The sequence below is a fragment of the Lipotes vexillifer genome, unplaced genomic scaffold (assembly GCF_000442215.2).
Source record: "Lipotes vexillifer unplaced genomic scaffold, Lipotes_vexillifer_v1.1 scaffold1094, whole genome shotgun sequence".
Taxonomy (NCBI): Eukaryota; Metazoa; Chordata; class Mammalia; order Artiodactyla; family Lipotidae; genus Lipotes; species Lipotes vexillifer.
The window spans coordinates 3,366,198-3,391,827 of record NW_006792775.1 but is presented as its reverse complement, the minus strand read 5'-3'; the positions used below and the strand labels follow the sequence as shown (position 1 = coordinate 3,391,827).

General features: G+C 57.1%; 1 protein-coding gene across 2 annotated transcripts in view; it reads left to right on the top strand.

Moving 5' to 3' along the window:
* CTTN (cortactin) overlaps positions 1-18,849 on the top strand; it is a 26,421-nt gene extending 7,572 nt beyond the window's left edge. The window contains exons 5-16 of one of the 2 annotated variants that reach the window (XM_007465967.1): positions 184-238; positions 1,397-1,507; positions 3,749-3,859; positions 4,406-4,516; positions 5,265-5,375; positions 6,601-6,656; positions 10,342-10,411; positions 12,495-12,643; positions 15,293-15,382; positions 17,226-17,367; positions 18,174-18,245; positions 18,713-18,849. In XM_007465967.1, the coding sequence (XP_007466029.1) occupies positions 184-238; positions 1,397-1,507; positions 3,749-3,859; positions 4,406-4,516; positions 5,265-5,375; positions 6,601-6,656; positions 10,342-10,411; positions 12,495-12,643; positions 15,293-15,382; positions 17,226-17,367; positions 18,174-18,245; positions 18,713-18,849 (1,215 nt within the window). The remainder of the gene's footprint in view (positions 1-183; positions 239-1,396; positions 1,508-3,748; positions 3,860-4,405; positions 4,517-5,264; positions 5,376-6,600; positions 6,657-10,341; positions 10,412-12,494; positions 12,644-15,292; positions 15,383-17,225; positions 17,368-18,173; positions 18,246-18,712) is intronic. The other variant, XM_007465968.1, reaches the window with a different exon arrangement.
* The last annotated feature ends 6,781 nt before the right edge of the window (positions 18,850-25,630 follow it).

Here is a 25,630-nt window from a genome sequence, read left to right as displayed (position 1 = left end):
CCCCCCCCGCCCGGGCTTCTGTGAGCGTTTCATGGGTTACGAATTCAAAACAGCAGGGCTTTGGTGTTAATGGCTTAGGAAATCAAAGATCAAAAGGTAACATGGTTCATGTTTTTTAAAGTGCCCTATGCATCGTGGATCCAGGCATTTAAAACTGCATTTCCCTTTTCTCTGTGACTGCAGTCTGCTGTGGGCTTTGAGTACCAGGGGAAAACTGAGAAACACGCCTCGCAGAAAGGTGAGATGTGAAAGACCCCGGTGATGGGAAGGCAGCCCCACCTGCTTTTGAAGGGCAGGAGCACGTTGTCACTCGAGGCCTCTTCCTGGGGGCAGGGGTGTTGCCACGGGCAATTCACTGCTGTCGCCTTCAGGTGTCTGGTCTTCTGGGTGTGGTGTGACAGTGGGGTCCCCGCCACGCAGCCCACGAAGCGCTGGCATCTCGTGTCCCTGTGCCGCCTTCGGTGTGGCAGCAGAAGCTGCTTCCCCTCATCCGTGCAGCGTTGCCCCCGAACAGTTCCTCTCTAACGTGGTTGGCAAAACTAACTTTCCCCTGAGGATGGAAACAGAGCCGTTAAATTACTGGCATTTTCAGCGTGTACGTGTGTCTTTTAACACGGCGTAGGCTAATCTTTATGAGGTAATGCTCCCTGGTAAAGCCTTTTTGTAAATGAAAGCCTATGGGATCCTCGTTCCCTGACCAGGGATCAAACCTGTGCCCCCTGCAGTGGACGCGTGGAGTCTTAAACACTGGACCGCCAGGGAAGTCCCTTGAGGTTTTTTTTTTTGCGGTACGCGGGCCTCTCACTGTTGTGGCCTCTCCCGCTGTGGAGCACAGGCTCCGGACGCGCAGGCTCAGCGGCCATGGCTCACGGGCCCAGCCACCCCGCGGCATGTGGGATCTTCCCGGACCGGGGCACAAACCCGCGTCTCCTGCATCGGCAGGCGGACTCTCAACTGCTGCGCCCCCAGGGAAGCCCCCTTGAGGTGTTCTTTGCCAGCTTGTTTACTTCTGCCTCTTGCGGGTCGTCCGATGACCCAGGGAAGGAGCTCGGCCTGGGAGCGCTCCAGGCCCCGCGGCCCCCCCAGCCCGCCTGGCGCGGTGTGTTGGAGGGGTCGGGTAAAGACCCGTGCAGCTGCGTGGCTGTCTTTATACACTGACCTTTATTTGAACGGTTACTTCCCAAAGTGGGCCTGCAGCTCACCTCTGCCCTTCAGTAGTCGAAGGGGACCAGACTGCAGAGGCACATGGACGCGTCCAGCGTCACCCGTGTGTGACAGCGGGTAGCTTGTTGTACATTTTAAGATGCGTGCTTGACCTCCTGGTGAGTCTTGTTTCGCCTAACCAAGGTGGCACGTGGCCTGACACACTTTCCTGACCGCTGCCCTGTCTCCCCAGACTACTCGAGCGGTTTTGGTGGCAAGTACGGCGTGCAGTCTGACCGCGTGGACAAGAGCGCCGTGGGCTTCGACTATCAGAGCAAGACGGAGAAGCACGAGTCGCAGAGAGGTGGGCCGCAGCGGCGCCCTGCTGACCGTCAGGCACCCCGGGCCCCGTCGTCTCTCATGCGTTCACCGACACACACCCAGGGGACTTTGCCCTGACGCAAATCGGTTTATGTTATATTTATATAATTTTTCTAACTTAAAGTGTTTGGATGTCCCTGTTACTTTCTGGATGATGTAGGTGGTTTGTCGTATTTTTTTTTTCTTTAAAGATTTATTTATTTATCCATTTTGTTTATTTTTGGCTGCGTCAGGTCTTAGTTGGGGCACGTGAGCTCTTTGTTGTGGTGCGCGGGCTTCTCTCCAGTTGTGCCGTTTGGGTTTTCTCTTCTCTAGATGTGGCGTGCAGGCTCCAGGGCACATGGGCTCTGTAGTTTGCGGCACACGGGCTCTCTAGTTGAGGCACGCGAGCTTAGTTGACCCGCGGCACGTGGGATCTTAGCTCCCTGACCAGGGATTGAACCCACGTCCCCTGCGTTGTAAGGCCGATTCTTTACCACTGGACCACCAAGGAAGTCGCGGTTTGTCGTAATTTTGATGACTTCTGAGTCCTGTGTTCTGTGGTCCAGTTAACTGTTCCTCTCTGGAATGTGGAATTTAGGTTATTTCCAGTTTTTGATGTTAAAAATTGCCTGCAGGGACTTCCCTGGTGGAGTGGTTAAGAACCTGCCTGCCAGTGCAGGGGACACGGGTTCAAGCCCTGGTCCGGGAAGATCCCACATGCCACGGAGCAGCTAAACCTGCGTGCTACAGCTACTGAGCCTGCGCTCTAGAGCCCACGAGGCACAACTACTGAGCCCGCACGCCTAGCGCCCGTGCTCCGCAACAAGAGAAGCCACTGCAAGGAGAAGCCCGTGCACCGCAACCAAGAGTAGCCCCCGCTCACCGCAACTAGAGAAAAGCCTGCGTGCGGCAACAAAGACCCAACCCGAAGTAAACTCCAAGACCTGAAAATAAAATAAGTAAATTCATTAAAAAAAAAAAAAAATTGACTGCAGTGAATATTCTGTTATATACGTAAGTGATTATTTAAAAGAATAAATTCTTAGCAATGGAGTTGCTGGGTCAAAAGATGTTGAATTTAAAATTTTGATAGAGCCTTCTAGATTGTCCTTAGAAGCCATCCTGACTTTCCCTTCACTGTGATGTAAGTGATCAGTTACGGCCCTCTGCCCGCTGAGGTGTGTGTTCATGGAGCTTGACTTAAAAGATTCAACCCCCGCTGCAGAGCTCCTGATCTGTTGGTGGTTCTGCGTTGTTTGTTTTGTTTGGCCTGCACATGTAAGTTATTTGAATAATGGCCAGCGTGTAAACTGAGAGCTCACGTACTTTTTAAAACCCCAGATTTTTTTAAGAAACAAAAACGAAAGCCATCACTGGAAACCCCACTGGCTTGGCATTTCCCCAACGGGTGGCTGTTGGGCCTGAGGGGCTCCTGTTTGCTGAGGGCATTGCTTGCCTTACACCTGGCGGGGCCTGCCTGCCCTGAGGCCGCTGGGCCTGCTGAATGGGGTTCCTTTAAACTCTGCCTTCTCTCTCTGCTGGGCACACACCTGTACTCCTTTGCCCCGTATGCCCACTGCCAGTCAGCACCTGCTGTTGGATCCTGTTCATTTTCACCAGATTATCTCCCCGAGATGCCCTTGAAGAAGAATAAATACGCCTTTGGGCCGTCGGAGGGCAGAGGCCCAGTGCCGGGAGCAGCCCTAGGCGCTCCAGGAAGGGATTTGACCTCTGCGTGCGTTCTCCTCTGCTAACGGGTCCGTGATGGAGTCACGCCTTAGTGTAAAGACAGCGATTTAGTATAATAATAACTTAGCTTTGAGTTGAACTGACATTTCTGGAAGGTAGTCCCTGTTTGTCCTGTTCCTTTGGCGGTGCCCCCCAGCACAGCTCTGCTAGCTTTGGTTAGGAGGTGGGGTGACCCTCCAAGAGCTTGCCCCTGTGGCTCATCCTGAGTTCAGAAACTTTATGTCCCCTGTTATCTCGTGCTGTCTTTTGTGGTGAAGGAGAGGCGCTACAGTTGTTCGTCTGCTCTGCTTGCTACACTTCATAGTTCGATCATTACATACAAATAATACTGTTAAATGTTTCCTGCGTGAGTGATCTTAGAGTGAGCCTCAGAGACTTTAGGTTTGTTTTTTTAAATTGAGTGATCAAAATCCTTCCTTAAAGACTGCTGAAATCCACAGCGTGTTCGCTGATCTTGTGACTGGTTTATGAACAGTACTTTTCTTGTTTTCAGATTACTCCAAAGGTTTTGGTGGCAAGTATGGTATCGACAAGGACAAGGTGGATAAGAGCGCGGTCGGCTTTGAGTATCAAGGCAAAACCGAGAAGCACGAGTCGCAGAAAGGTGGCTTCAGTTTTACCTTATTGTCCAGCTAGCAGGCTATTAACATGATAGGTGATAACCAGAACAGAAATGGAAAAACAGAACATAACTGGGAACCCTTAGGGTGGATGTCTCTTTCTGTTAAACATTGAACTGTAAAACAGAAAATCTAGAAACAGAGCTGTTAACTAAGAAATCCAGTCCTTAGACCTCTTTTAGCTTGAACATTGCAGCGGCGTGGCTTGTAGCAGGGGCCACGTGTTGTACGTCTGTAAGTGGTGAGACCCAGTGGCGCGTCAGTGCTGTGACACTGCATGCTTCGCGGGTTCCCGTAGGGGGTCCCGTCAGTGTTAATCCACGGTGCGGAGATGGTAGATGAGGTTATTTTCCTGACACACTACGAGGCGGTCCTCTTAATGAATGTCACCTGCAGTTTTCACCAAAGGTCAGGAAGAGAAAGGATGGTTTAGTGAATTGTGTATGTTGAACTTCACGGAAAACCTGCTTTCTCCCTGTTACGCAGGCTGCCCATTAATACTCGATTGTGGCCTTTTATTGTCCACGCAGACTACGTGAAAGGCTTTGGAGGGAAGTTCGGTGTGCAGACAGACAGGCAGGACAAATGTGCCCTTGGCTGGGATCACCAGGAGAAGCTGCATCTGCACGAATCCCAAAAAGGTACGTTCACGCTGGCTGCTCGCCCACGAGGCCCTTCGAGAAGTTCATTTCTGTTTACAGGTCCACGTGTGCCTGGCCTCATGGTACTTGTGTCGCAGTGCTGTCCTGTCTTCAGTGGGGGAGGGGTCCTCTGTCCCCACGGCTTTGGAAGGACCCCTCCGCCTGTAGTGATTCCCCCTTCCCCCTTGGGGGGCTGTGGTTGGGCGGGGCAGGGCACCTGTGCTCGCCTGGGCCCTGAAGCCCCAGCCGCTGCGGCAGTGTTCCTGAGGGGCTGCTGCCTGCCGCTCCGGGCGGCCACAGGGGCGGCACGGTGGTCCCAGCCCGAGAGGTGCCCCGTCCCTGGGAGCGTGGCTGCTGGGGCCCCGGGCTTGCAGCCAGCGCGGTGGGGAGCTGCGCGGCTGTGGGGTGGGCCGTGTTTGTAACGTGTCTCTTTCTTCAAGTGAGCAGAGACGCGTGCTCTTGTCTGCAGCGTGGGCGGGGCCCCGCAGAGAGTCCTGGAGCACGGAGCGGCTTTTCCGAATCGGCTCAAATACAGTTGCTAACCTGCTTTCGGGCCTGGGCCACGTGTTCAGACGTTGTCTGTCCTTTAACCTTTTGAGCCCTTTGTGACTATTGGTGAGACTGGGAGCTGGCTCTGTCGTCCCCGAGCTCGGCGCAGCCCTTGTTTCCTCCAGGCAACGTGTTTGAGTCTAACCAAACTTGTGTTTCCTCTCGGTTGTTTTCTCCACTGTCACCTGTGGATTTTCAGATTATAAGACTGGTTTCGGAGGCAGATTTGGTGTTCAGTCCGAGAGGCAGGACCCCTGTGCTGTGGGCTTTGATTACAAGGAGAGACTGGCCAAGCACGAGTCCCAGCAAGGCACAGTTGCTCCCCGGCTCCCCCTAGCCCCGCCCAGTGCCGCCACTTCTAGCACAGGCTTCAGGGCTCAGCCTCCGAGTCACCCGCTGTCACCTGCAGGGGCACCTGGGCATTTCCAGCCCAGTGCTGTGCCAGAGCGGAATTCACTCGCACCCTTTCTTCCCTGTTGACTTTTTTCTGTCCCGTAACCGTTGGGGTGTGTGTCTGGTCAAAGGTGGCATGAGGTGCAGGTCACTGTAACCCCGTGCCGTGCCTCGCTCCTGGAGTCGGCTGTCTCTGGTCTCCCGGCGGCCTTCCGCAGCAGCGCTTGCTGTTGCTGGGACTCCTGTGAGTGTCGCGTAGGCCGCCTCCCTGCCTCCGAGACCGGGAGAAACTGGCCTTGGACCAGGGGCGTGGGGCAGGCGTGTCCACGTGGTTTCTGTGTCTCATTTGTGGTGGTGGTTTTTTGGTTTTTGCTAGTTTTTTTGATGACACCATCTCTGTGTGACTCCTTCACACAGAACCAGACAGTACGTACGCAAAGCTGGAACTCGACAGGTTTCTGGGTGCATATATTGGGAGTCCAGATGGCAAACGTGCTTTTGCTCAGAGCAGTTATCTAATGTCTGTCAAAATTCAGGTTTGATCATTAGAACCGGGACACACAGTTGGCAGAGTCGTGTCCTCATTTTCCGGGGCTGAGTTTAGGTGCTCAGCCCCAGTGTTCAGGGAGAGAATGACCCCGGGCTGACGCGGCACACCGCGTGGACGTGGCGTTGATACTGCACGGCAGTGTGACCGTCGCATAGACCTGTGTTGGCGGCAACATAAGTATTTGGCTGGTAGACGTTCTGGGAAACCTCTTCTCTTTTAAAAAAGCAAGAGAAAAAAATAAGTAAAACGAGGGAATCCCTGCGCTTGAGCCTCTTTTCAGCACTCGGTAGAGCAGGAGCGCAGAGCAGAGACTGTGCTAGGAGGTGGCGCCCTGCCTGCCGCCCGCACCCCTGTCCCCCGGGAGCACGCGGGGAGCATGCCACACCTCTTTCCTGCCTCTCACCTGCTTGCCGCCGAGCACCACGGGTAGAAGCCCAACTCGCCTTGCAAGCAAAGGCTCGTCGTTCCATGTTCTCGTTCTATTGCTCTGGGTGCATTTTCTCGGGCTCTTTCTGGACCTGTTTGCATGTGCCTGCTGCCGGCAGCTGGCGGACCTCAGCCCGAGACTAAGTGCCGTGCTGTCACATTGCAGACTACTCCAGAGGCTTCGGTGGGAAATACGGGGTGCAGAAGGACCGGATGGATAAGGTGAGTGCTTCACGTCCGGGGCTCGGTGTTTTCTGCTGAGAGGATCGGGCGTCTGACGCTCTTGGCAGGCGGATGGCTGGTCCCTGGGTGGTCTCTGGTCTCTGGTGGGTGCCTGGCGTGTGTTTGCAGAAGCGCGAACGTTTCAGGCAGGCGTGTCATCACCGTGGCGGTGCCAGTAGCTGACACACGTGCCGTGCTTTGTCTCCTGTGTCACGGGTGTGGCTTCGTCTCCTGTGTCACGGGTGTCCTCTCCTGGACCCCTCGAGGCCACGCTCTGAGGCAGTTGCTGTCCCTGTCACGTATTGGGGGGTGCGGGGTCCCCGGCCAGGCAGGCGCAGCGCTGGACCGCCGTCGCGAATGCCTCCCAGACACGTGGCTGTGACCGTACTTGGCAGTGAACTCATCTGGAAACCGAGCTCTTTGGTCACGCTGGCCGCGTCGCGGGGCCTGCCGTCTTGGGGAAGGTGGATCCGGAAGGTGCGCGTCGCCGCAGGGGGTCCCCAGAGGCAGGGTGACACGGCTGCGCAGCTCCACGCTTGGCTCTCCCTGGGGTGCCCTTGTCCAGCTGGTCCCTCCTGCTTGGTTTCAGAGTCTCAGTGCGTCAGGTGGTTGGGTTTCTGGTCTAAATTCCAGCCACGTCAGAGGAGCAGACCCACAAGCCGCGTGGAGCGGTCATCGCTGGGGACCGGGCGTGGTCTGTCTCCCGTCGGTTCAGCCGGACCGAGGTTGAGGCCGCCCTGCCCGGTCGGGCGTCTGGGTGCCAGGGCCGGTCCCTGTGGAGTTCCCCTTCCATCAGGCTCCCAGCTGACCCCTCGGGGCACCCCGTCACGTGACCGCGTGTGGGCCCTGGGAGCGAGCGGCAGAGCACAGGGCTCTGACCGCGGGGCCGGGAGTGTCCCAAGGGGGTGCGAGTCTGAGCTCGGCTTTGCGGGTGGTGGGAGCTCACCAGGGAGGACGGGGCCAGTGTGTGTGTGGGCGTGGGGACGGGGACACCGAGGACGTTGCGGGCCTGGGGTTGGCGTCGTGGCAGATACAGAAGGTCTGAGAGAAGCCAGGTGGGGCCCGCTGCAGGGGGGCGGGTGGTGAGTGGCTGGTCACGACCCACTTCAGGGAGCTCTGCGGACCCCTGGTGAGGTTCTGTGTTTCATCAGGTGGGTTCTGAGCGGCCCTGCAAGGGTTTGACAGGCAAATGACGTGAAGAGGACGTGCACCAAGCAGCCCCCCTGCCCCGGGGTGGAGAGTGGATCGTGGGGGAAGCCGCAAGGCCGTGGCCCCAGTTAGGAGGCGGCTTCAGCGCTTTGATCGGGGTGCTTCTGGCTCGCCCTGGGGATGGCGGCGGAGGAAGAGAGATGCTTCCTTGAGGCAGCGTGGGTGCCGAAGCCCCTGCGCTTAAGGGGGGCGGGGGAGGGCCTCCCGGGTGGATGGTGGGGCCGTCTGCTGAGCTCAGGAACTCGGGGGGCGGGGCAGGGCTGGGTGGGATGAGTCCCCCGTGGGCGCTGGTTGGGCTGCCAGGCGGCGCAGGTAGTGGGGATGGAGGGGGTAGGGGGTGTGCCTGCAGACGGAGGTGGAGTTGGGGAGCCTGCAGAGAGGCGAGGGGGCCACGGGCCACGCCTGTGGGATGGCAGCGGGCAGGCTGGTCACAGGAGACTGGGCAGGGCACTTGGTGAGGTGCGGGGAGCCCACAGGGTCCACTGGTGCTGGTCTGAGGGTAGAGTTGTGAGGGGGGGAGGGGCCGTCTCTGCCCCGAGGCCGCTTGGCATCTGGCAGGGGTCTGGGCTGTGGGAGGGAGGGAGCCGTGGCGTTGGCACGTTTGGGCCATGATCAGGGAGAGCTGGGCACTGTCAGCTGAGGGGATGGTTCTGTTTTAAGGTGGGAGGAGCCCAGGCCATAGACAGGGAGGGGCAGGGAGACCCTGGGGCGTGGGGGGGCGGGTGCGCGGGGTGCCCCTGCGGCCAGCTGGTGGTCTGTGCTGTGCGCTTGGGAAGCCCAGGGCTTAGAAGGGTGAGGCACCTTCCCCGGTCTCAGCCTTGTCGGCAGCATGAGATCATCCCTGGGACGGGCGGCGCAGGGACTCAGGTCTGACGTAGTCCCCGTGGGTGCTGGAAGCAGGTGCGAGGTTCCCGGCAGGTGAGCCCCAGGAGAGGCCGAGACCTTGAGTTGGTCAGGCTGGACGGTGGGGAGTGGGGAGCTGGGCCCAGGTGGAGGAGGGTGGCCAGCGGGAGAGGGGAAGGCTGTAGTCGGTGGGCGGGTCTTGGTGATTGAGGTGCAGTGTGGTGGGGACCCCGCAGCTGGAAACGAGAGGCTTGGGGTCGTGGTGTTTGCCAGCAGCCTGTGGGCGAAGGCAGAGAGGTGGCTCTGAGCATCGTGCTGGAGAGTTGGCCGGACGGGACGGGCAGCGGGTGTGCAGGAGCCACGGCCCAGAAGCTGGGGGGCGCTGACCCCTTCCCCGCCGAGGCCGCAGGGCAGGCAGGAGCCTCGTGGGAGAGCCGGTGGGGGCGGGGCCTTAGAGGTTGTTCTGGAAAGAGCTGGGGAGGTTTGGGGAGCAGAGCAGGGGGGTGGTCTGGGCAGGCGAGCAGCCACCCCGGAGATGGAGGAGGAGGCAGGAGAAGGGGGCTTTGGCGGGAGGCTCGGGGCCAGTCCCCAGACGTGCCGATCAGAGCCCGTGGGTCACTGCCGCCCTTGTGGAGCTGCCTGCGCCTGAACTTGGTGCGGGCCGTGCGCACTTTCCAAAGCTGCTGCTCGCGGCCGGCCTCAGGGTCAGCTGGTCACAGGCTTCCTTCCATGCATCCTTTCTTCCGGTTCCTGTGTCAGGAAAGCAGTGACCGTCCTGAGCCCCCGGCGTGTTTCCCTGAGAAGCGTTTGTGCCCAGCGGCCAGTGCTGTCCTGAGCTGTCAGTCCGCACCCGTGTCAGCCTTTACGTGGACGGTTGTTGCTGTCCTTTTAGTCTCACAGAGTTGGGTCCCTACAGAACGAAACTAGAGTCACACTTATTGGGAGAGGTGGAAGATCGGGGGGCCTTTGTACGTCCCAGGTCCTCTCCCAGCTCAGCAGAGGCTTCTGGGCTCCCCTGCAAATTCTGTCCGTGGCGAGAGCTTGGGAGGAACACGTGCTTGGTTTATGGTTATGAAATGGAGGCTCGTGGTAGGGTTTTTGGTTTTTCTGCTTTTTTTGAGCAATTTGCTCAAATTTGAGAGGAAGGTGCAGAGATTTCCTGTATACTCCTTACCTCCCCTCCCCCACCCAGTGGTCCATTTGTTATGATCTGTGAACCTACGTTGAGCCTACATCGTAGGCACCCAGCGCTGAGGTCGGCTTTAGGGTTCTCTCCTGGGATGGTACATTCTGCCGGTTTGCACAGGCGTGTAGTGACTCGTATCTACCACTGTCGATTCCTACACAGTAGTTTCACTGCCCTAAACATCCTGGCCCTGCCCATTCACCGCCCCCCACCCAACCCCCGCCCCGCCATAGGTGTGTTTATTCTCTGACACTGACCCGTATGGTCACCAGCCAATGTGTTATCAACACACTTTTCATGCCTCTGTTAATGTGCAGAACAGGTGGATATGAAATCTTTGGGCTCTCTGGTTGGTTCTTTTGGAAGATCTGGGGCAGGCCTTTGTGCAGGGAGAGGAAAGGAAGAAAGAAAAATGTGTTCCTGATCTCCCCTTTCCTGTCTCGGTAGAACGCTTCCACCTTTGAGGACGTTGCCACTGTGGCCTCCACTTATCAGAAGACTGTCCCTGTTGAAGCAGGTAAGTCCTAGCAGACCCCCTGGCAGCACCGTGGTTTTTCCCGGGAGAAATTCCACGCTGTGTGGTGTCCCCAGGACAGTGCTAAAGGGGGAAAGGAGAGTCGGCAGGAGCAGATGAAGCATTAACGGAGACCATAGTTGATCTGTGTATTTTGTGGATGGCAGTTGATTACCCGTTTGACGCTGTTTGTTCCTGCAGAGGTTCAGAGGCACCTTTCAGACACGGGCGTTGAAGCTCTCTGGCGGCGGGGATCTGTTTTGGGGGGTGCTTCCCAAAGCAGAGCTAGGTTAACTGCACGTCCTCAAGGGCCCTGCTCACTGCCGGGGCCCAGGCCCTGGGAGGTTCCTGCGGAACCTGCCGCTGCCCCAGCCATGGCGTGTCTGAGCAGCATGTCACCGCGTCTGCATGAGTTCAGGCAGCCCTCTCCTTCCTCACTCGCGGGCGAGGACCAGGCTGCTCGCAACCCGCCCTTCCGGTGCCTGCTGCCTGCGCGGGCCTCCTGCGGTCTTTGTGTCTGCTGGGGAGCCGTTAAACATGGGCCAGCCTGAGAGAACATCATTTAGTTGGGGAATTATTACACGTGATAGAAGTGGTCAGTTAAACGCAGCAAGTGGAGACCACCATTTATTTCCTGTGGACGCCCTGTGGGTCAGCAGTCCCCACACTCTGGTCTCAGGACGCTGGCAGAAATTGCTGAGGCCCCAAAGAACTTTTGTTTACATGGGTTATGTTTTCTGATCTTTACTGTGTTAGAATTAAAACAGAGGCGAGAAGAATTTACCATTTTATTAATTCACTTAAACATTTAAAAGCAGTGAAACTATCAAATATTAGCATAATACTTTTTATGAAAAAAATAATTGCATTTTCAAAACCAGAAAGTGCAGAAGGGTAGCATTTCTTTAAATCAAGGTATAGTTAGTTGATTTACAATGTTAGTTTCAGATATACAGCCTAGTGATTCAGAGGTTTTAGAGATTATTCTCCGTTTACAGTTATTATACGATATTGGCTAGGTTCCAGGGTAGCGTTGTGTTACGTTTCTGTGGAATCTCCTCAGTGTCGGCCAGCTGAGCTTTCTTAGCTGCTTCTCACTCCTTCAGTCTCTCGTGACACGTTAGGGTGGTGAAGAAAGTCTGGACTCCCCAGATAAGCAGTGGGAAAAGGGAAGGGTATTTTACTGGCCGTTTCCGGTCGTGTTCTCTGTACCCCAGTCCAGCAGGCAGCCGTCCAGTGGTTTTCTTAAAGGTTGGTCTCTCTTGCGCAACAAGACTTTGTGACATCACGCCAGGGTCATTGGAGAGTATCGATCACCGAGTCACGCTGATCTTCCACACGCTGGCACCTTTCATTATACAGCGCCCGCCAGGTCACGTTCGGTAACAGTATCAACCTCGTCGCGGAGTCTCTGAGTAAAACCGGGAAATTGTCACACTCATGGCAGTGGACATGGATTTTCCAAAATTCTGATTTTGCTTGAAAGCTTCAGTTTTCCCACTGACAACAAACACTGTAGTTGTTTTTTAACAGGATAGGCTCAGCTCGTCCTCGGAGAAAGGGTCTGACACGTACCCAAACGGCGTAACCGTAGTTTGTCCATTGTCATTTCAGGGAAAATGGTGTACCAGGAAAAATCAGTTCGCCCTGCATCTCAGATAGTTGCACGTGTTTTCCCTGGAGGCCCCACGGCATGTCCACAGGGGCAGTCGCAGTGGGCTCCGCCCTCCCATTTTGTCACACAAAATGTTAAAAGGGTTGAGATCTACTCACAATCAGTACTTTCTACTGTTTTATCAAGGGCATCCTTAGGGGGATTTTCTTTCCTTGTGAGTGTCTGGTGGTAAAGAATACAGTGGTGTTCGGAACGTAAGAGCATTGCAGATGCAGGGCTATGCCGTCTTCCCGCTGTGGGTGCAGCACATGCAATGGTGAAGGCCGTTCCTGGTGGGGGACTGAGCCGGCAGCCGAGGGGGCGCATTGCCCCCAGCTGGGGTACCTGCTTCCCGAGGGACGGGCCACCCTGGCGCGGGCCCGGTCCGGGGGAGATGGTGGTGCCCTGAGTAAATCTCTCCTTCCTCTGCAGTGAGCAGCAAAACCAGTGACATCAGAGCGAACTTTGAAAACCTGGCGAGGGAGAAGGAGCACGAGGACAGGCGGCAGGCGGAGGCGGAGCGGGCGCAGAGGAGGGCGAGGCAGCAGCGGGAACAGCAGGCGGCGCGCAGGCAGCTGGACGTGAGTGCGGGCGGTGCCTGGGCCCCCCTTGCGTGCGCGGGGCCGTGTGTGTGGCTCGTTCTTGCATCTGCTGCAGAAAGTAGTCAGTAGAAAGCGTTTTGAACTCGCGCCGAAGGCTGTGCTCTCAGGAACTTAGCCTTCAGCCACACAGATGATCCAGTCTCTTGCCACCAGACACGAGATGGTCGACCCGCCCCGGCTCTAGCCGTGCTGCTCTAGCACTGGGCGACTGCGGGCCTGTCCTCCCCCGTCAGGCTGGCGGCCCCCATGCCCTTGGCCCAGCCCCCGTCCACATGTCTCCCCCGCAGTCTGTTCCCACCCGTCACCCTCGGGAACCCGCTGTCCCCTTGGGTGGCAGGTTGAGGACACAGAAGGAATCCCCGTGAAGGAGGCCGTCTGCTGCCTCTTGTAGCTCTTGCTCCTGGAGCTCGGGTCCGCAGGTGTTTTCTGTGATTCTTTACAAACTGTCTTTGCACTGGAGAAGGTGGAAGTGGGAGCTGTGAGGGGTGAGCAGGAGGGTGTGGACTCGCTCCTTCCTAAAACTCTGCAGCTGGACTGACGTCTGATGGTCCGGGTCCACCTCCGCCGCCTACCAGCCAGGCAGCCTGATGCGAATCAGCACGCCGTCCCTCGGCCCATGTTCTTGCCCGTGAAATGGGTGTGGGATCGCCACGACTCGGGTGGCTAGGAAGTCGAATCTGAAATAACGCGTGTGTTGTTGTATAGATTGTAAAGCTCTATTTAAACCTAAGGACATTTCCTCCTCAGATCAGTGGTTAGGGCTCTGAAGAGCCCGTCAAGGGGGAGTGGGCAGTTGAGGCAGTTAACATGCGACGGGCAGGAAACGCTGGGCGCTGGAGCCGGGAATTAAATAAGCCCTGTTAACACGTTTTTATCACACGTGGTGAAGTCGGGATGATAGCAAACGTGTATAATTACCACATACCGTTCCTTAATTGTCAGAACCTTTAAAGCTGTCTCTCCTTTAAGTTTTTAGTTAGGCGCTTGTAAGTTTTTCTTTGTTGCAGACACACACGTGCACACTAGGAGGCACTTTTTCCGATAACTTGGTCTCGTTTTCACATAACACCTTCCTCATTTTATGGCTCGGAATTGGACCCCTGCAGTCTGAAAGCTGCAGAAGGGCTGGAGGGCTTGAGAGGAAGGCTCTCGGTTGCTGTTGTCTAGCCCCTCTGCCTTTGAGGTTCTCTCGCCGTCCCTTCCGCCGTGTTGTCCCTCGCTGTGTCCAGCCCCTGCCAGCCTCTCCCCACCCGCCTGTCCCCTGAGTGACTCCCATCGATTGGCGTGGTACTGCTCGCACCAGAGCCCTCTGGGTTGTGAGGCGCTCTCCTGGGGCAGGACACGGCCCGCACGCATCCAAGCGTTCCCTGTGGCAGGCGGGGCGGCCACGGATGCTCAACCCGCACATTCTCGGGAGCGAGCGTGCCCCCGAGAAGGAACGTCTCTGTTCCCCGCCAGATCAGGGTGTGGCGGGGTGGACGGGGGCCATCACGGGTCCTCGTGCCGCTGCGTGGTGGGCGGCAGGCCCGGGTCTCCAGAAGCCCACGCTCAGCCCGGCCTAGGCCCGGCCCCTTTGGGGAATCATGCTGCCTCAGGGATTTAACTCATGGGCCAGCTGCCAGCGCCGTGAGGACTCGTGACCGTCCTGCTGGTGCGGGTCAGGCAAAGACACACTGGGGTCCAAAGCTGTGTGGTCTCTGGAGGGGGTGGTTTCCACAGGGCAGTGCCGCCGCCGGCTGTCAGGCGGCCTGGCAGAGCAGGCAGGGAGCGGGTGGGGACGGTGCGGCTCCTGCTTCTGCTGCTCCTGTCGTGTCCCTGGGCGAGCGACTTCCCTCCCCAGGCCGTCAGGTTCCTGATCGGTAGTGTGGAGAAAGTCCACCTCACAGGCGTCAGCACTGGTGGCTTAGGACGGCGCACGGTTACTGCCTCACAGGCTGGAGGCCGGAAGGCCTGGGCGGGGTGACGGGGCTGCTTCCTTCTGGAGGCTGCAGAGGGGAATCGCGTCCTTGCCTCTTTCAGCTTCTAGAGCCCCCCCCCGCCCCGCCCCCCCACCCCAAGCTCTGCTTTGACTGTCTGTCTCCCGCTTGTAAGGACCTTTGATGACACCAGGCCCACCCGGGTAATCCAGGGTCACCTCCTGTCTTGGGTCCTTACCTTGGTCACGTCTGCAGCCTCTTGCCTTGTAAGGGCACACATTCACAGGACCTTGGGGGTTGGGATGTCAGCATCTGTCCACCGCTGTCCATCCTCTGGCCTCCCCAAGATTCACGTCCGTCCTACGTGCAAAATCCCTTCACTCTATTAGAAGGTCCCCGGAGGTCTCAATCCGTTACAGCATCAGCTCGGAGCCCAGGTGGGGGCGTGCGGATCAGGTGTGCGGGGGGCACTGCCGCCTCTGGCTGGTTCCGTCAGCCCTGGGGGCAGGACTGCGTGGGCCACCAGGGCTGTGTCTTGAGAGAAGACTTGACCGCCTGACCTTGGCTGCAGAGCAGACGCGCCCTTGACATCTCTGCACCCCACGTCTGCTCCGTGTTGCCGTTCCTTCCTCCGGCAGCAGCAGCTTCACGCTCAGGCACGACTGCGGGGAGGCCTGGTGACGCGCTGACTGCCGCTGTCTCTGCATTCCAGGAGCAAGCCCGGGCCCAGAAGCCCACGCCCCCCGCGTCGCCCACGCCCCAGCCGGCCCAGGAGAGGCTGCCTTCCAGCCCCGTCTGCGAGGTTGGTGCTTTTATCTGCTTTGCCCGTGAGTCTCTGAGGCCCCGGAGACGCCCTTCCCAGCTCAGCGCCCTGTGGACGGGGTCCCTCCCTGCGCTGCCCGGTGCCCCGAGGGCAGCCCTCCTGAGCCTGGGGCCTCTCGCCGCCTTGGCTTCCCCACTGGCCTTCTCACCCGCCTGCCGGCCCTGCTGCACTCTCCTGAGTCAGCCAGCCGGTGCACGGGTCTTTCCCTCACCCACTCCCTGCTGCCCTCGACCCGGACCACACCGCCTTCCAGGACCCTCATCCCCGCCTGGCCGCCGCCCCGCGGCCCTCCTCCCTTGGCCTCTCTCAAGCACCGTGTTCTCCGGAGACTCTGTCCTTGGCCCTTCCTCCCCAGTCTTCAGTCCCCAGGACCTGCTCCTTTGACCCCTGGGTCACTGAGCCGCCTGCCCCGCTCCCCACGGCCGGGTCTCCACAGGCTCTGCGGGCCCCCCTCCCAGAGCAGCTCGGCCCCTGCCGTCCACACCCACACCCGGCCCAGCCCGAGTCCCCTCTGTCCCGCTGTCCCTCTCACTCACCTGTCTTCCCTCACCTGGACGTCACCAGTTAGAGCTCCCTGAGTCACAAGGGACTGAAACTGGCTCAACTCGGCTGAGGCCTAAAGGGGCTGAGGGTGCGGGAGCACCGTGCGCGGGCCTGGGCCTTGGGGTGGTCTGTAGGCTCACCCCTCTGCCTGGCGGGTGTGGCAGGTATGGCGGGTGCGGTCTTAGAATCTGTAATCCCATGCAAAGGGGGCCCCTGTGCACCCGCCTGTCAGGGCCCACTGCTGGGCCCGTCACTAGCGAGCCATTGGTCCTTTGAGAAGGCTGGAATGACACGTTGTCCTGGGCGGGGCAGGGAGCCCTGCCCAACCACGTGAGGGGCGGAGGGGCTGCTGCGGGAAGATAGGAGGTTAGGGCGTTGCTGGCAGCCGTGTGCAGTGTCCCTGCAGTGACCTGCTCGGGGTGACCCCCTGACCGCTGAGCGGTTCCGTGCGACCCTGCAGCACCGTCTGGCCCCTCACCCTCCAGTCTGTTCCCTTCACCTCCAGGGGCAATTGCCCCGTCACCCCCTTATTTAGCCCTGGAGTGGCGCCCAGTGCCCGGCCCAGGTGGAGCCCTGCCCTGTGGCCTCTGGAGTAGCGCTCCCGGCCTGCCGCACCCCTCTGTCACCCTCTGTGGGAAGCCGAGGCCTGACCACCAGCTCCCCCTGGGGCTCTCTGTGTGCACCTTCCGTTCTTGACCCACGAGGGTGCCCTCAGGTGGACCCTGGTCGGAAACGCTGGTTGAAGCCACCGTTGGTGGTGGATGGTTGGGAACTGGGGTCGTGGCTCAGGTGGCTGTCAGCAGAGCGCTCTTGATGTCCTCTTGCATGGGACTTGTTGGTCACTTCCTTGCCTCACCTCCACGGAGGGTTTGGTGAGGATGGAACTCGCCACCCGCGGGCTCAGCTGCCCTAGCCAGTGGGATCGGGTGATGCCGTGGAGCTGCTGGCAGAGGCCCGGGAGGGCTGGGACCCAAAGAGGAAACGGGCCAGACCTGCCTCAGGAAAGTGGGGCTCTCGCAGCCGGCAGGTCTTTGGTGGCGGCAGGACTCAGGGTGTCGGGGGTGTGAGGACGGGCTTGTGAGGGGGAGCCTGGCCCTCGGCACTGTGGGACCCGCTAGGGCCCAGGCGTCCGCAGGGTGTGAGCAGGTGACGCCTCCCTGTCCCCGTGTCTGTCTTGTCTCAGCTGGGGCCGAGAGTGGTCCGCGTGTCTCTCTTGGTTGGGTGGCCGTGGTCGTGACCCGGCACGGGCCACGGGAACCGTCTCCTTGACTCTCCCCAGGCCGCGGCTCCGTTCCAGGCCGAGCCGAGCCACACCGGTGAGCCTGAGCCGGTGTACAGCACAGAGGCCACCGAGTACCGGGAGGCCTATGCCCCGGAGGCCGTCTACGAAAGCACGGAGGCCCCGGGCCACTACCAAGCAGGTACACGGGTCTCCTGCATTCCGCCTCGCTCTGCTTCTGTTTCCCTGCTGGCCGACCTGCCCCACCTCTGCCATGCTTGCGGGGCTCCTGTCCTCCTGCTGCGGGCCCCGGACCCCAGGGGGCTTGGCCTGGCCTCCCGGGGGGTTCCAGGAGATCCCTGCTTGTGCTGAGGGCGCTGAGAGGGCTGGGCGTGGAGGAAGGGGCTCTTGCTGTTGTTGTATCAGAGTAGAAGCTCGTGAGGTCTCCAGGAAGCCAGAGTACGTTGAGGCCTCCGAAGAGGGAGCTTTCTGTGCACTCTGAAAATCTTATGGATGGGTGAACACTCAAATTGGTCTTTTGATTTCTAGAGATGAGGTTCCCTTTAATGTGTTTGGACAGATATAACACAAGCCCATTCTCCCACTTGGAGTGACATGAAAATCAGTATCAGAATCTACACCAGGGCAGGGCTCTCTCCTGAGCACAGCGTGAGGTGTGATCAGCCGTCTCCTGCTTGCCATTCATTTGTTCATGATATGACCTTTCCTAAAAGTAGTGCTCAATCTTTAAAATGTAAAAAATGACACTCTGAAAACTGTCAGTGCCTCTCTCGAGACCATTACACGTGGATTCGCTCCTTGGAGCCGGGTCCTCCCCTTGGGAGAAGGAGCCCGACGGCCCACGGTGCACCCTCCGGAGTCACGCCCGGCACCCCTGCAGCGTCCTCTCCTGACTGGCGGCTCCACCCGGACCTGAGGGAGGGGCGTCTGACGGGAGTGAGAGTGGAGCTCTGCTTCCCTCTCAGACCCTGTTCTGGTTTATTCTAGAGGAGGGTACCTACGGTGAATATGAGAACGACCTTGGAATCACAGCCATCGCCCTCTATGACTACCAGGCTGGTGAGACACTGCCCCGAGGGCTGGAAATGGTGGTGGCGGGGCTTCCGGTGGGGTTCGTCTCTTCAAAGTCTGACTCTCAGAGCGTTATTTACGATTTTTAAAAAGAATTTATTTTGGAACGGTTTCAGGGTTATAGAAAAGTTGCAGATACAGTCCAAGGAATTCCTGTATCTCCCTCAACCACAGTTCATCTGCTCTGGGTTAGGGTTTTGTTTGAAGGGCTCTGCCCTGTCTCTGTGTCCGCCCCTGTGCGTGCAAAGCCACCTTCACGGAGTAGGGGAGACAGTGAACCCTCCACCCCCAAGGAGCCTCCACCCCCAGGACCCTGCACCCCCAGAACCCTGCACCCCCATGGAGCCTCAGTGGGAGGCCGCCAGCTCGAGGGGCTGCTGGAGGCTTTTCCTCTGGTGGCTGAGCAGGGAACGCCGAGTGTGACCGCTGCCCCCTCTCTGTGCCCTCCTCCCTAGCGGGCGATGATGAGATCTCCTTCGACCCCGACGACATCATCACCAACATCGAGATGATTGACGATGGCTGGTGGCGCGGGCTGTGCAAGGGCAGGTATGGGCTCTTCCCCGCCAACTACGTGGAGCTGCGGCAGTAGGTAGCTGGCCACGCCCTCGCCGTCTGTGGCCACACCTGCCGTCTGGTGTTTTCTTCAGGGTGCCGAAGGGAGTGCGCACTGCTTTTATGTTTAATACTGTGCTGATGCTTTTGGAAATTTACGCCACAGAACTTGCTAATATACTGTAATCATGCTCCTTGGAGGACTCGGTGATTGTTTCTATGCATTTAAGGTTTTTTTTTTTGTTGTTTTTTTTTTTTTTTTTGTCAAATCAAGCGTCTATTAAATTTCCAATTATTTCATAGATTTGTGTGTTTTGTGTTTTTTTTTTTTTTTTTTTTTTTTTTTTTTTTGCCAAATCAACTGTTGCCTGGAGCCACTTCGGGGACCTTTGGTCCTGATTGTGTGTTGTCCCTGCCCGCCTCTCGCCCTCCGCTCCAACAAGGTGGGGGCGGGAGTCCCCGCCCAGGGTTTTGGAGGCAGAAGGAGGGCCTGATAGGAAGTTAGAATTGTGGGGCAGTCGCTAGAAAGTACGGGAGCTGTCGGCTCGGTCGGAAAAGCCCCTCGCGCTGTGAAATCCCACAGTCTTTGCTGGGTTTCAGCAAAGACCCCCCCTTTCTCCGCGGCTCCCTCCTCTTGTCCTCGTTCTCTCGCCTCCCCCCGACGCCCGGCCTCCAGGAGGGCTGCTGGGCCCCTGCTCCCGCCCCCGCTGCAGTGTCACCAGTCCCTTAAAGACTGTCCTCCCGCTGTCCCCAGCCCCGGGCAGCTGGCCTGTGTCCGCCCTGTGGGGAAAGAGCCGCTGCTGGGGGAAGGCAGGTCCCTTCCCCATGGTGAACCGCAGAGACGCTTCCCATCAAGGAGGCCGCGCCCTTTTTGCCAAAATGTCGTGTTAAGTGACAGTAAAATCTGATGGATTGACTTGGCTGAGAACAAGAGGGAGTGCTGTGGCCTGAGACGCTGCCGTGGCTGCTGCGGGGAGCCCGTCCCCCGGGAGGGACCGCGAGGCCCGCCCAGCTCCTGCACGTGGCCGGGGCAGTGTCCTCCCGGGGGACCACATGGAAATGTCTCTGGTGTTGGGATGCCAGTGACCATGAGGTACACGTTTTCTTTCCTGAAGTGCATTTGCTTTACCACGAGTAGGTCGGGTTTTATATGCAATTCTTGTATCTGAATTTCTGTAGCACATCTCATAGGTATGATTTTTTTAAATTAAATATTCAAAATAAACTTTTTTTGATCCACTTGCTGCTGATTCACTTCATTCTACAGTGGGGGACGGCTTTGCTGTCACCACCCAGCGAGGTAAAGCCTTGTATTTATCACCTCTGGGCCAGCTAGCTTCCCTTTTGAAGAGGCACGCTCCTTAAAAGGTATTTTCTAGGAGATAAAATGTTTTAACTCTCGAATTATCAGTTATTTGTGCAAGGATTCCAAGCAAGACGGAAAATGCTGTGTTTAAAACTCATTTCTGAATTACGGTTTTCAAAATAAGTCGCGAGGTGATTGCAGTGTAGCCAAAGGTATCATTTTCCTCTGGGGCACAGCAGTCCGTGTCCAGGAGACAATGGTGCTGAGCAGAGGAAGGGCAGGCTTGGGTGGCGTGGGGAGAGGGGTTGCAGCCGCCAGGTCAGCTGAGAAGCCCCGGAGGTCGTGGGCGGCAGCAGAGAAGCGTCAGGACTGACACATCCAGGCCGCCCCGCTCAGTGGTGGTCCGCTCCCAGTTGTGCAGGTTCCTGCTTTGGAGCCTCCGACGGTGAGGGGTGGGGCGTGCTGCGTGCTAACCCGGCTCCCTGGTTTCCAAGGCGGTAGACAGGGCTCCCCTTGCAGGCGGCTCGTCTGGCGGAATGAGAGCTTCGAAGCTTCTGGAAGATGTGCTCTCCCCAGCCCCCTCTTGAGGACCTTGGCCTGGTGGGCTGCCTAGACCCTCAGGCAGGTGTGGTGGTGACCTTTTGTTTTCAAGCTAAGGCTGGAGGACTGTTACAGTGGCGCTCTCTGAAAATTCAGGAATTTGGAAGTCGGCCCTGGCTGCCCCCCATCGTGTTCCTGACTCCCCAGGTCTGGTGGGAGCTGACCTGGGTCACCTGGGAGCTGGGAGCCTGAGTTCCTGGGCTCATTTCCTTCCCACCAGACCCCCCTGTGGGAACTTCTCGTGGTGCTGAGTTGCCCCATTGGGCCCCTTCAAGCCTGGAGGTAGCACCATTGCCCCCTGGGCACTCGTGCTGCCCCTTGGCCAGCTTTGCTCGCGGGACCCAAGCCTGAGAGGCCCCCTTCCCCCACGGCAATGGGTGGGGTCCAGTGGGAGGCCCCAGTGCTGGGGGTCGGGCCCCCCTGCCTGCAGCCGCCTGCGGGGGACGCTGCTCCTGAAGAAATGGGGCAGGGAGGTTTCCCCACGAGGGGGTGAGGGCAGAATGTGACAAAGGCAGGGGCAGGAAGGCCCCGCTGGCCCAGTGTCTGCCCAGCCTGTCTCCGCCTGTGACCACCTCTTGGCCGTGTCCGCGTGACGTGTCTGTGTGTGTCCTGCTGACCGCAGAGTCTGGCGGGCAGGTGGGGCCTCTCGGGAAAGGAAGCCCTGTTCTGTTCTGCGCCCTGGGCGTGCCGCATGGGGCGTGCACCTGCTTGACTTTATGCTCTGATTTCTTCATCTGAAAAAGGGATTAAAAGCAATGTCCTTTTTCCTCCCAGAAAGGGGCTTCAGGGCTCATTCTCCATACTTGAATTTGGAGTGTTTTGCCAGGATACACCTTAAGGATCTGATGGGTAGAGTGTATGCATCTTACCAGTAAGACATAGCAATACGTTTTAGGAATTTGTTTTTCCTGAAACATTAGGAGACCCTAACCTTATCATCTCAGACCCAGGTTTTAAATTCTGTTTTGTTTTGTTTCTTCCTCCCAATATCCCTTTGGATATTTCTTCTGACCTGTCTGTTCTACCCTGGGAAGACAAACTCTGCATCTGTGATTGTGAAAATGACAAATGGAAGGGAACGTAGGCAAATAGAAATAGGCTGGCTGAGAAGCTGCTTTTTTCCTACCCACTATCAGAGTTATAATATTGCTTCTTCAGTGATGTTCACAACCATCTGAGGGGCTTCCCTGGTGGCGCAGTGGTTGAGAGTCCGCCTGCCGATGCAGGGGACACGGGTTCGTGCCCCGGTCCGGGAAGATCCCACATGCCGCGGAGCGGCTGGGCCCGTGAGCCATGGCTGCTGAGCCTGCGCGTCCGGAGCCTGTGCTCCGCAACGGGAGAGGCCACAATGGTGAGAGGCCCGCGTACCACACACACACACACACACAAAACCATCTGAGACAGTTCAGTTGTCATTTGTGAGCTGTAGAGATTTCCCACTAACATCTGCCATCTCTAGATTGTCAGTATTTTCTCTGTTGATTAAACCTCCTATTGGAAACGGAAACACCAGGCTTCCCTGTGGCGCAGTGGGTTAAGAATCCGCCTGCCAGTGCAGGGGACACGGGTTTGAGCCCTGGTCTGGGAAGATCCCACATGCCGTGGAGCAGCTAAGCCCGCGCACCGCAACTACTGAAGCCTGCAGGCCTAGAGCCCGTGCTCCAGGAGAAGCCACCACAATGAGAAGCCCGCGCACTGCAACAAAGAGTAGCCCCCGAGCAGCAACAAAGACCCAGCGCAGCGCAAAATAAATAAATAAATTAAATAACTTAAAAAAAGAAAAAAGAAATGGAAACACCACCTCCCGAGTGGGCTGTGTGAGGAGATGTGTGTGAACGTTTTCTGTAGGCCTGATAACCCTCGGGTGGACAGAACAGTGACCTCCCAAAGATGTCCACGTGCCAGTCCCGGGAGCCTGTGACTGTGTCACCCTACATGGCAAAGGGCCGGTCCGGGAAGATCCCACATGCCGCGGAGCGGCTGGGCCCGTGAGCCATGGCTGCTGAGCCTGCGCGTCCGGAGCCTGTGCTCCGCAACGGGAGAGGCCACAATGGTGAGAGGCCCGCGTACCACACACACACACACACACAAAACCATCTGAGACAGTTCAGTTGTCATTTGTGAGCTGTAGAGATTTCCCACTAACATCTGCCATCTCTAGATTGTCAGTATTTTCTCTGTTGATTAAACCTCCTATTGGAAACGGAAACACCAGGCTTCCCTGGTGGCGCAGTGGTTAAGAATCCGCCTGCCAGTGCAGGGGACACGGGTTTGAGCCCTGGTCTGGGAAGATCCCACATGCCGTGGAGCAGCTAAGCCCGCGCACCGCAACTACTGAAGCCTGCAGGCCTAGAGCCCGTGCTCCAGGAGAAGCCACCACAATGAGAAGCCCGCGCACTGCAACAAAGAGTAGCCCCCGAGCAGCAACAAAGACCCAGCGCAGCGCAAAATAAATAAATAAATTAAATAACTTAAAAAAAGAAAAAAGAAATGGAAACACCACCTCCCGAGTGGGCTGTGTGAGGAGATGTGTGTGAACGTTTTCTGTAGGCCTGATAACCCTCGGGTGGACAGAACAGTGACCTCCCAAAGATGTCCACGTGCCAGTCCCGGGAGCCTGTGACTGTGTCACCCTACATGGCAAAGGGCAAGTAAGGTCTCTAATCAGCTGGCCTTGGTTTGGGGTTATCCGATGGGTGCCATGTGATCCCAAGGGTCCTTAAGAGTGGAGGAGGGAGACAGAAGGGGGATCAGAGCGATGGCCTGTAAAAGGACTTGACCCGCCGGTGCTGGCTTGGGAGGTGGAGGGAGGGGCCACGAGCCAAGGACTGGGGGCGCCTCTAGAAGCCGGAAAAGGCAAGGGAACAGGTTCATCCCGGGAGCCTCCTGCAGCCACGAGCCCCGCCCTCACCTCGATCTTAGCCCAGTGAGAGCCCCGCTGGATGCTGACCTACGGAGCTGTAGGGTAATGGACTTCTGTTGTTCTGGGCCAGTAGGTTTGGGGTCATTTGTGACAGCTGCCACGGGGAGCTAATCTCCCGTCCTTAGGCTGTTTTTGAAGAGCAGGGTCCCTATTTTCCCTCTCCTCCCCCACGAGGCCGATATCAGGTTCCCAGAAGGTGCTGGATCGCTGATCTGCAGCTGATGTAGTGATTGAACGAGTGACCCAAGCTGCTGTGGTGTGAGTGTTGAGAAGTGGCTTCAAATCAAAGTCGTTCCCCTCGGCTGGTGTTCCTCGTAGGTGAGGCCCTGATCCCATGCCCATTCACAGCCAGTCCCCATTCCCCTGTTTCTCCTTTCTATCGTCTGGAATATGGGTGTGATGGCTGGCGTTCTGCCAGCTGTTTTGGACTATGAGGCACTTTGAAGGTCCCCTCTGAGGGTGGCAGAGCAGAAGCAGAGCTTGGGTTCCTGATGGCGTCGTGGGGCGGCCACACTAGGCTTGCCGCTTCAGTACTTCTGTTTTTAATGAGGCAGAGAAGTAAACTGTAAAATAAAGAATGATGCCCACCATCCAGCTCTACAAGGATTAAATCATTAGTCACTGCAGCTGCTGATGGACAGTGCACCCTGAGAGGAACTCAGGACAAAGAAGAGCACGAAGCTGTCTGTACTTTGGAAACACAGGCCCCTTAGATAGATAGAGATCTCAGAAGAATTGTAATGAACCCAGATGCTTGCATCTTCCCATACACAGAAAACACACACACACGCGAATCATTAAATGAGATGGATACCTGTTGCTCGTGACTAGCAGTGACCTTTTTTTAAATTTTTATTTAAAAAATGTTTTTTGGCTGCACCACGTGGCTTGAGGGATCTTAGTTTCCCGACCAGGGATCGAAACTGGGCCCCTGGCAGTGTAAGTGCTGGGTCCTAACCATTGGACCGCCAGGGAAGTCCCAACAGTGACCTTTTGTTGAGATGTATGCTTGGCTGTGCATGTTCCGTAGCCGGCCATATACAGACTGGCCCCTCCCCCTTCCTCTCAGAGCAGATCATCAGAGCTATCTGAGAGGTGGTCTCCAGTTCAGGTTCAGTTCAGTAAGAACCTGAGTAAAACTCAACTCACAGCTCAGGTGTCTATGTGTGTTTTTTGTTTGTTTGTTTGTTTTGCGGTACATGGGCCTCTCACCGTTGTGGCCTCTCCCGTTGCTGAGCACAGGCTCCGGACATGGAGGCCCAGCAGCCATGGCTCACGGGCCCAGCTGCTCCGCGGCATGTGGGATCCTCCCGGACCGGGGCACGAACCCGTGTCCCCTGCATCGGCAGGCGGACTCTCAACCACTGCGCCACCAGGGAAGCCCTGTGTGTGTGTTTTTTAACTTGATAAAGCTTTTATTCTATTTACACCATTGTTATTTTCAGTATCCGTTGTAAGTGCAAACACAATTCCCAATTGATTCACTGGGTTAATGAGTAGGAAATTTCCCTGTAAATAGGTTTGTTGTAGCTTACACAAGAGAGCATGTTTCTTCGTATATTTGCCAAATATGAGTATTGTAAAGATTTTAAATCTCTGAAGATCTAGTAAAGTGAAAACATTTTTGGTTGTTGCTTGTGTTTAATTTACTTCCAGTGAACGGCTCCCTTTTTCCTTCCTTTTCTCCTTTGTTTGCTTCCTTTCTTAAAAATACACAAATGATTCTCTACAAGCTCATGGGAAATTCGAACAAGGGCTTTCAGTTCCGGAAATATTTGGGACTAGACATTATGAAAACCCTCTTGCCATAAAACACCAAGAGTGTTAGATAAATTTTAACAAGCATCTTGTTAATGCAGAGTCCAGCCTGTAAGAAGGTAAAGAACATCTTTAGGGGTGAAACAGAAGAGGGAGCAGGCACACAGAACAGAAAGCTAGCCCTGACATCCCGGTTACCACGAGGTCATCGATTCGTCAGTACCTGCACCT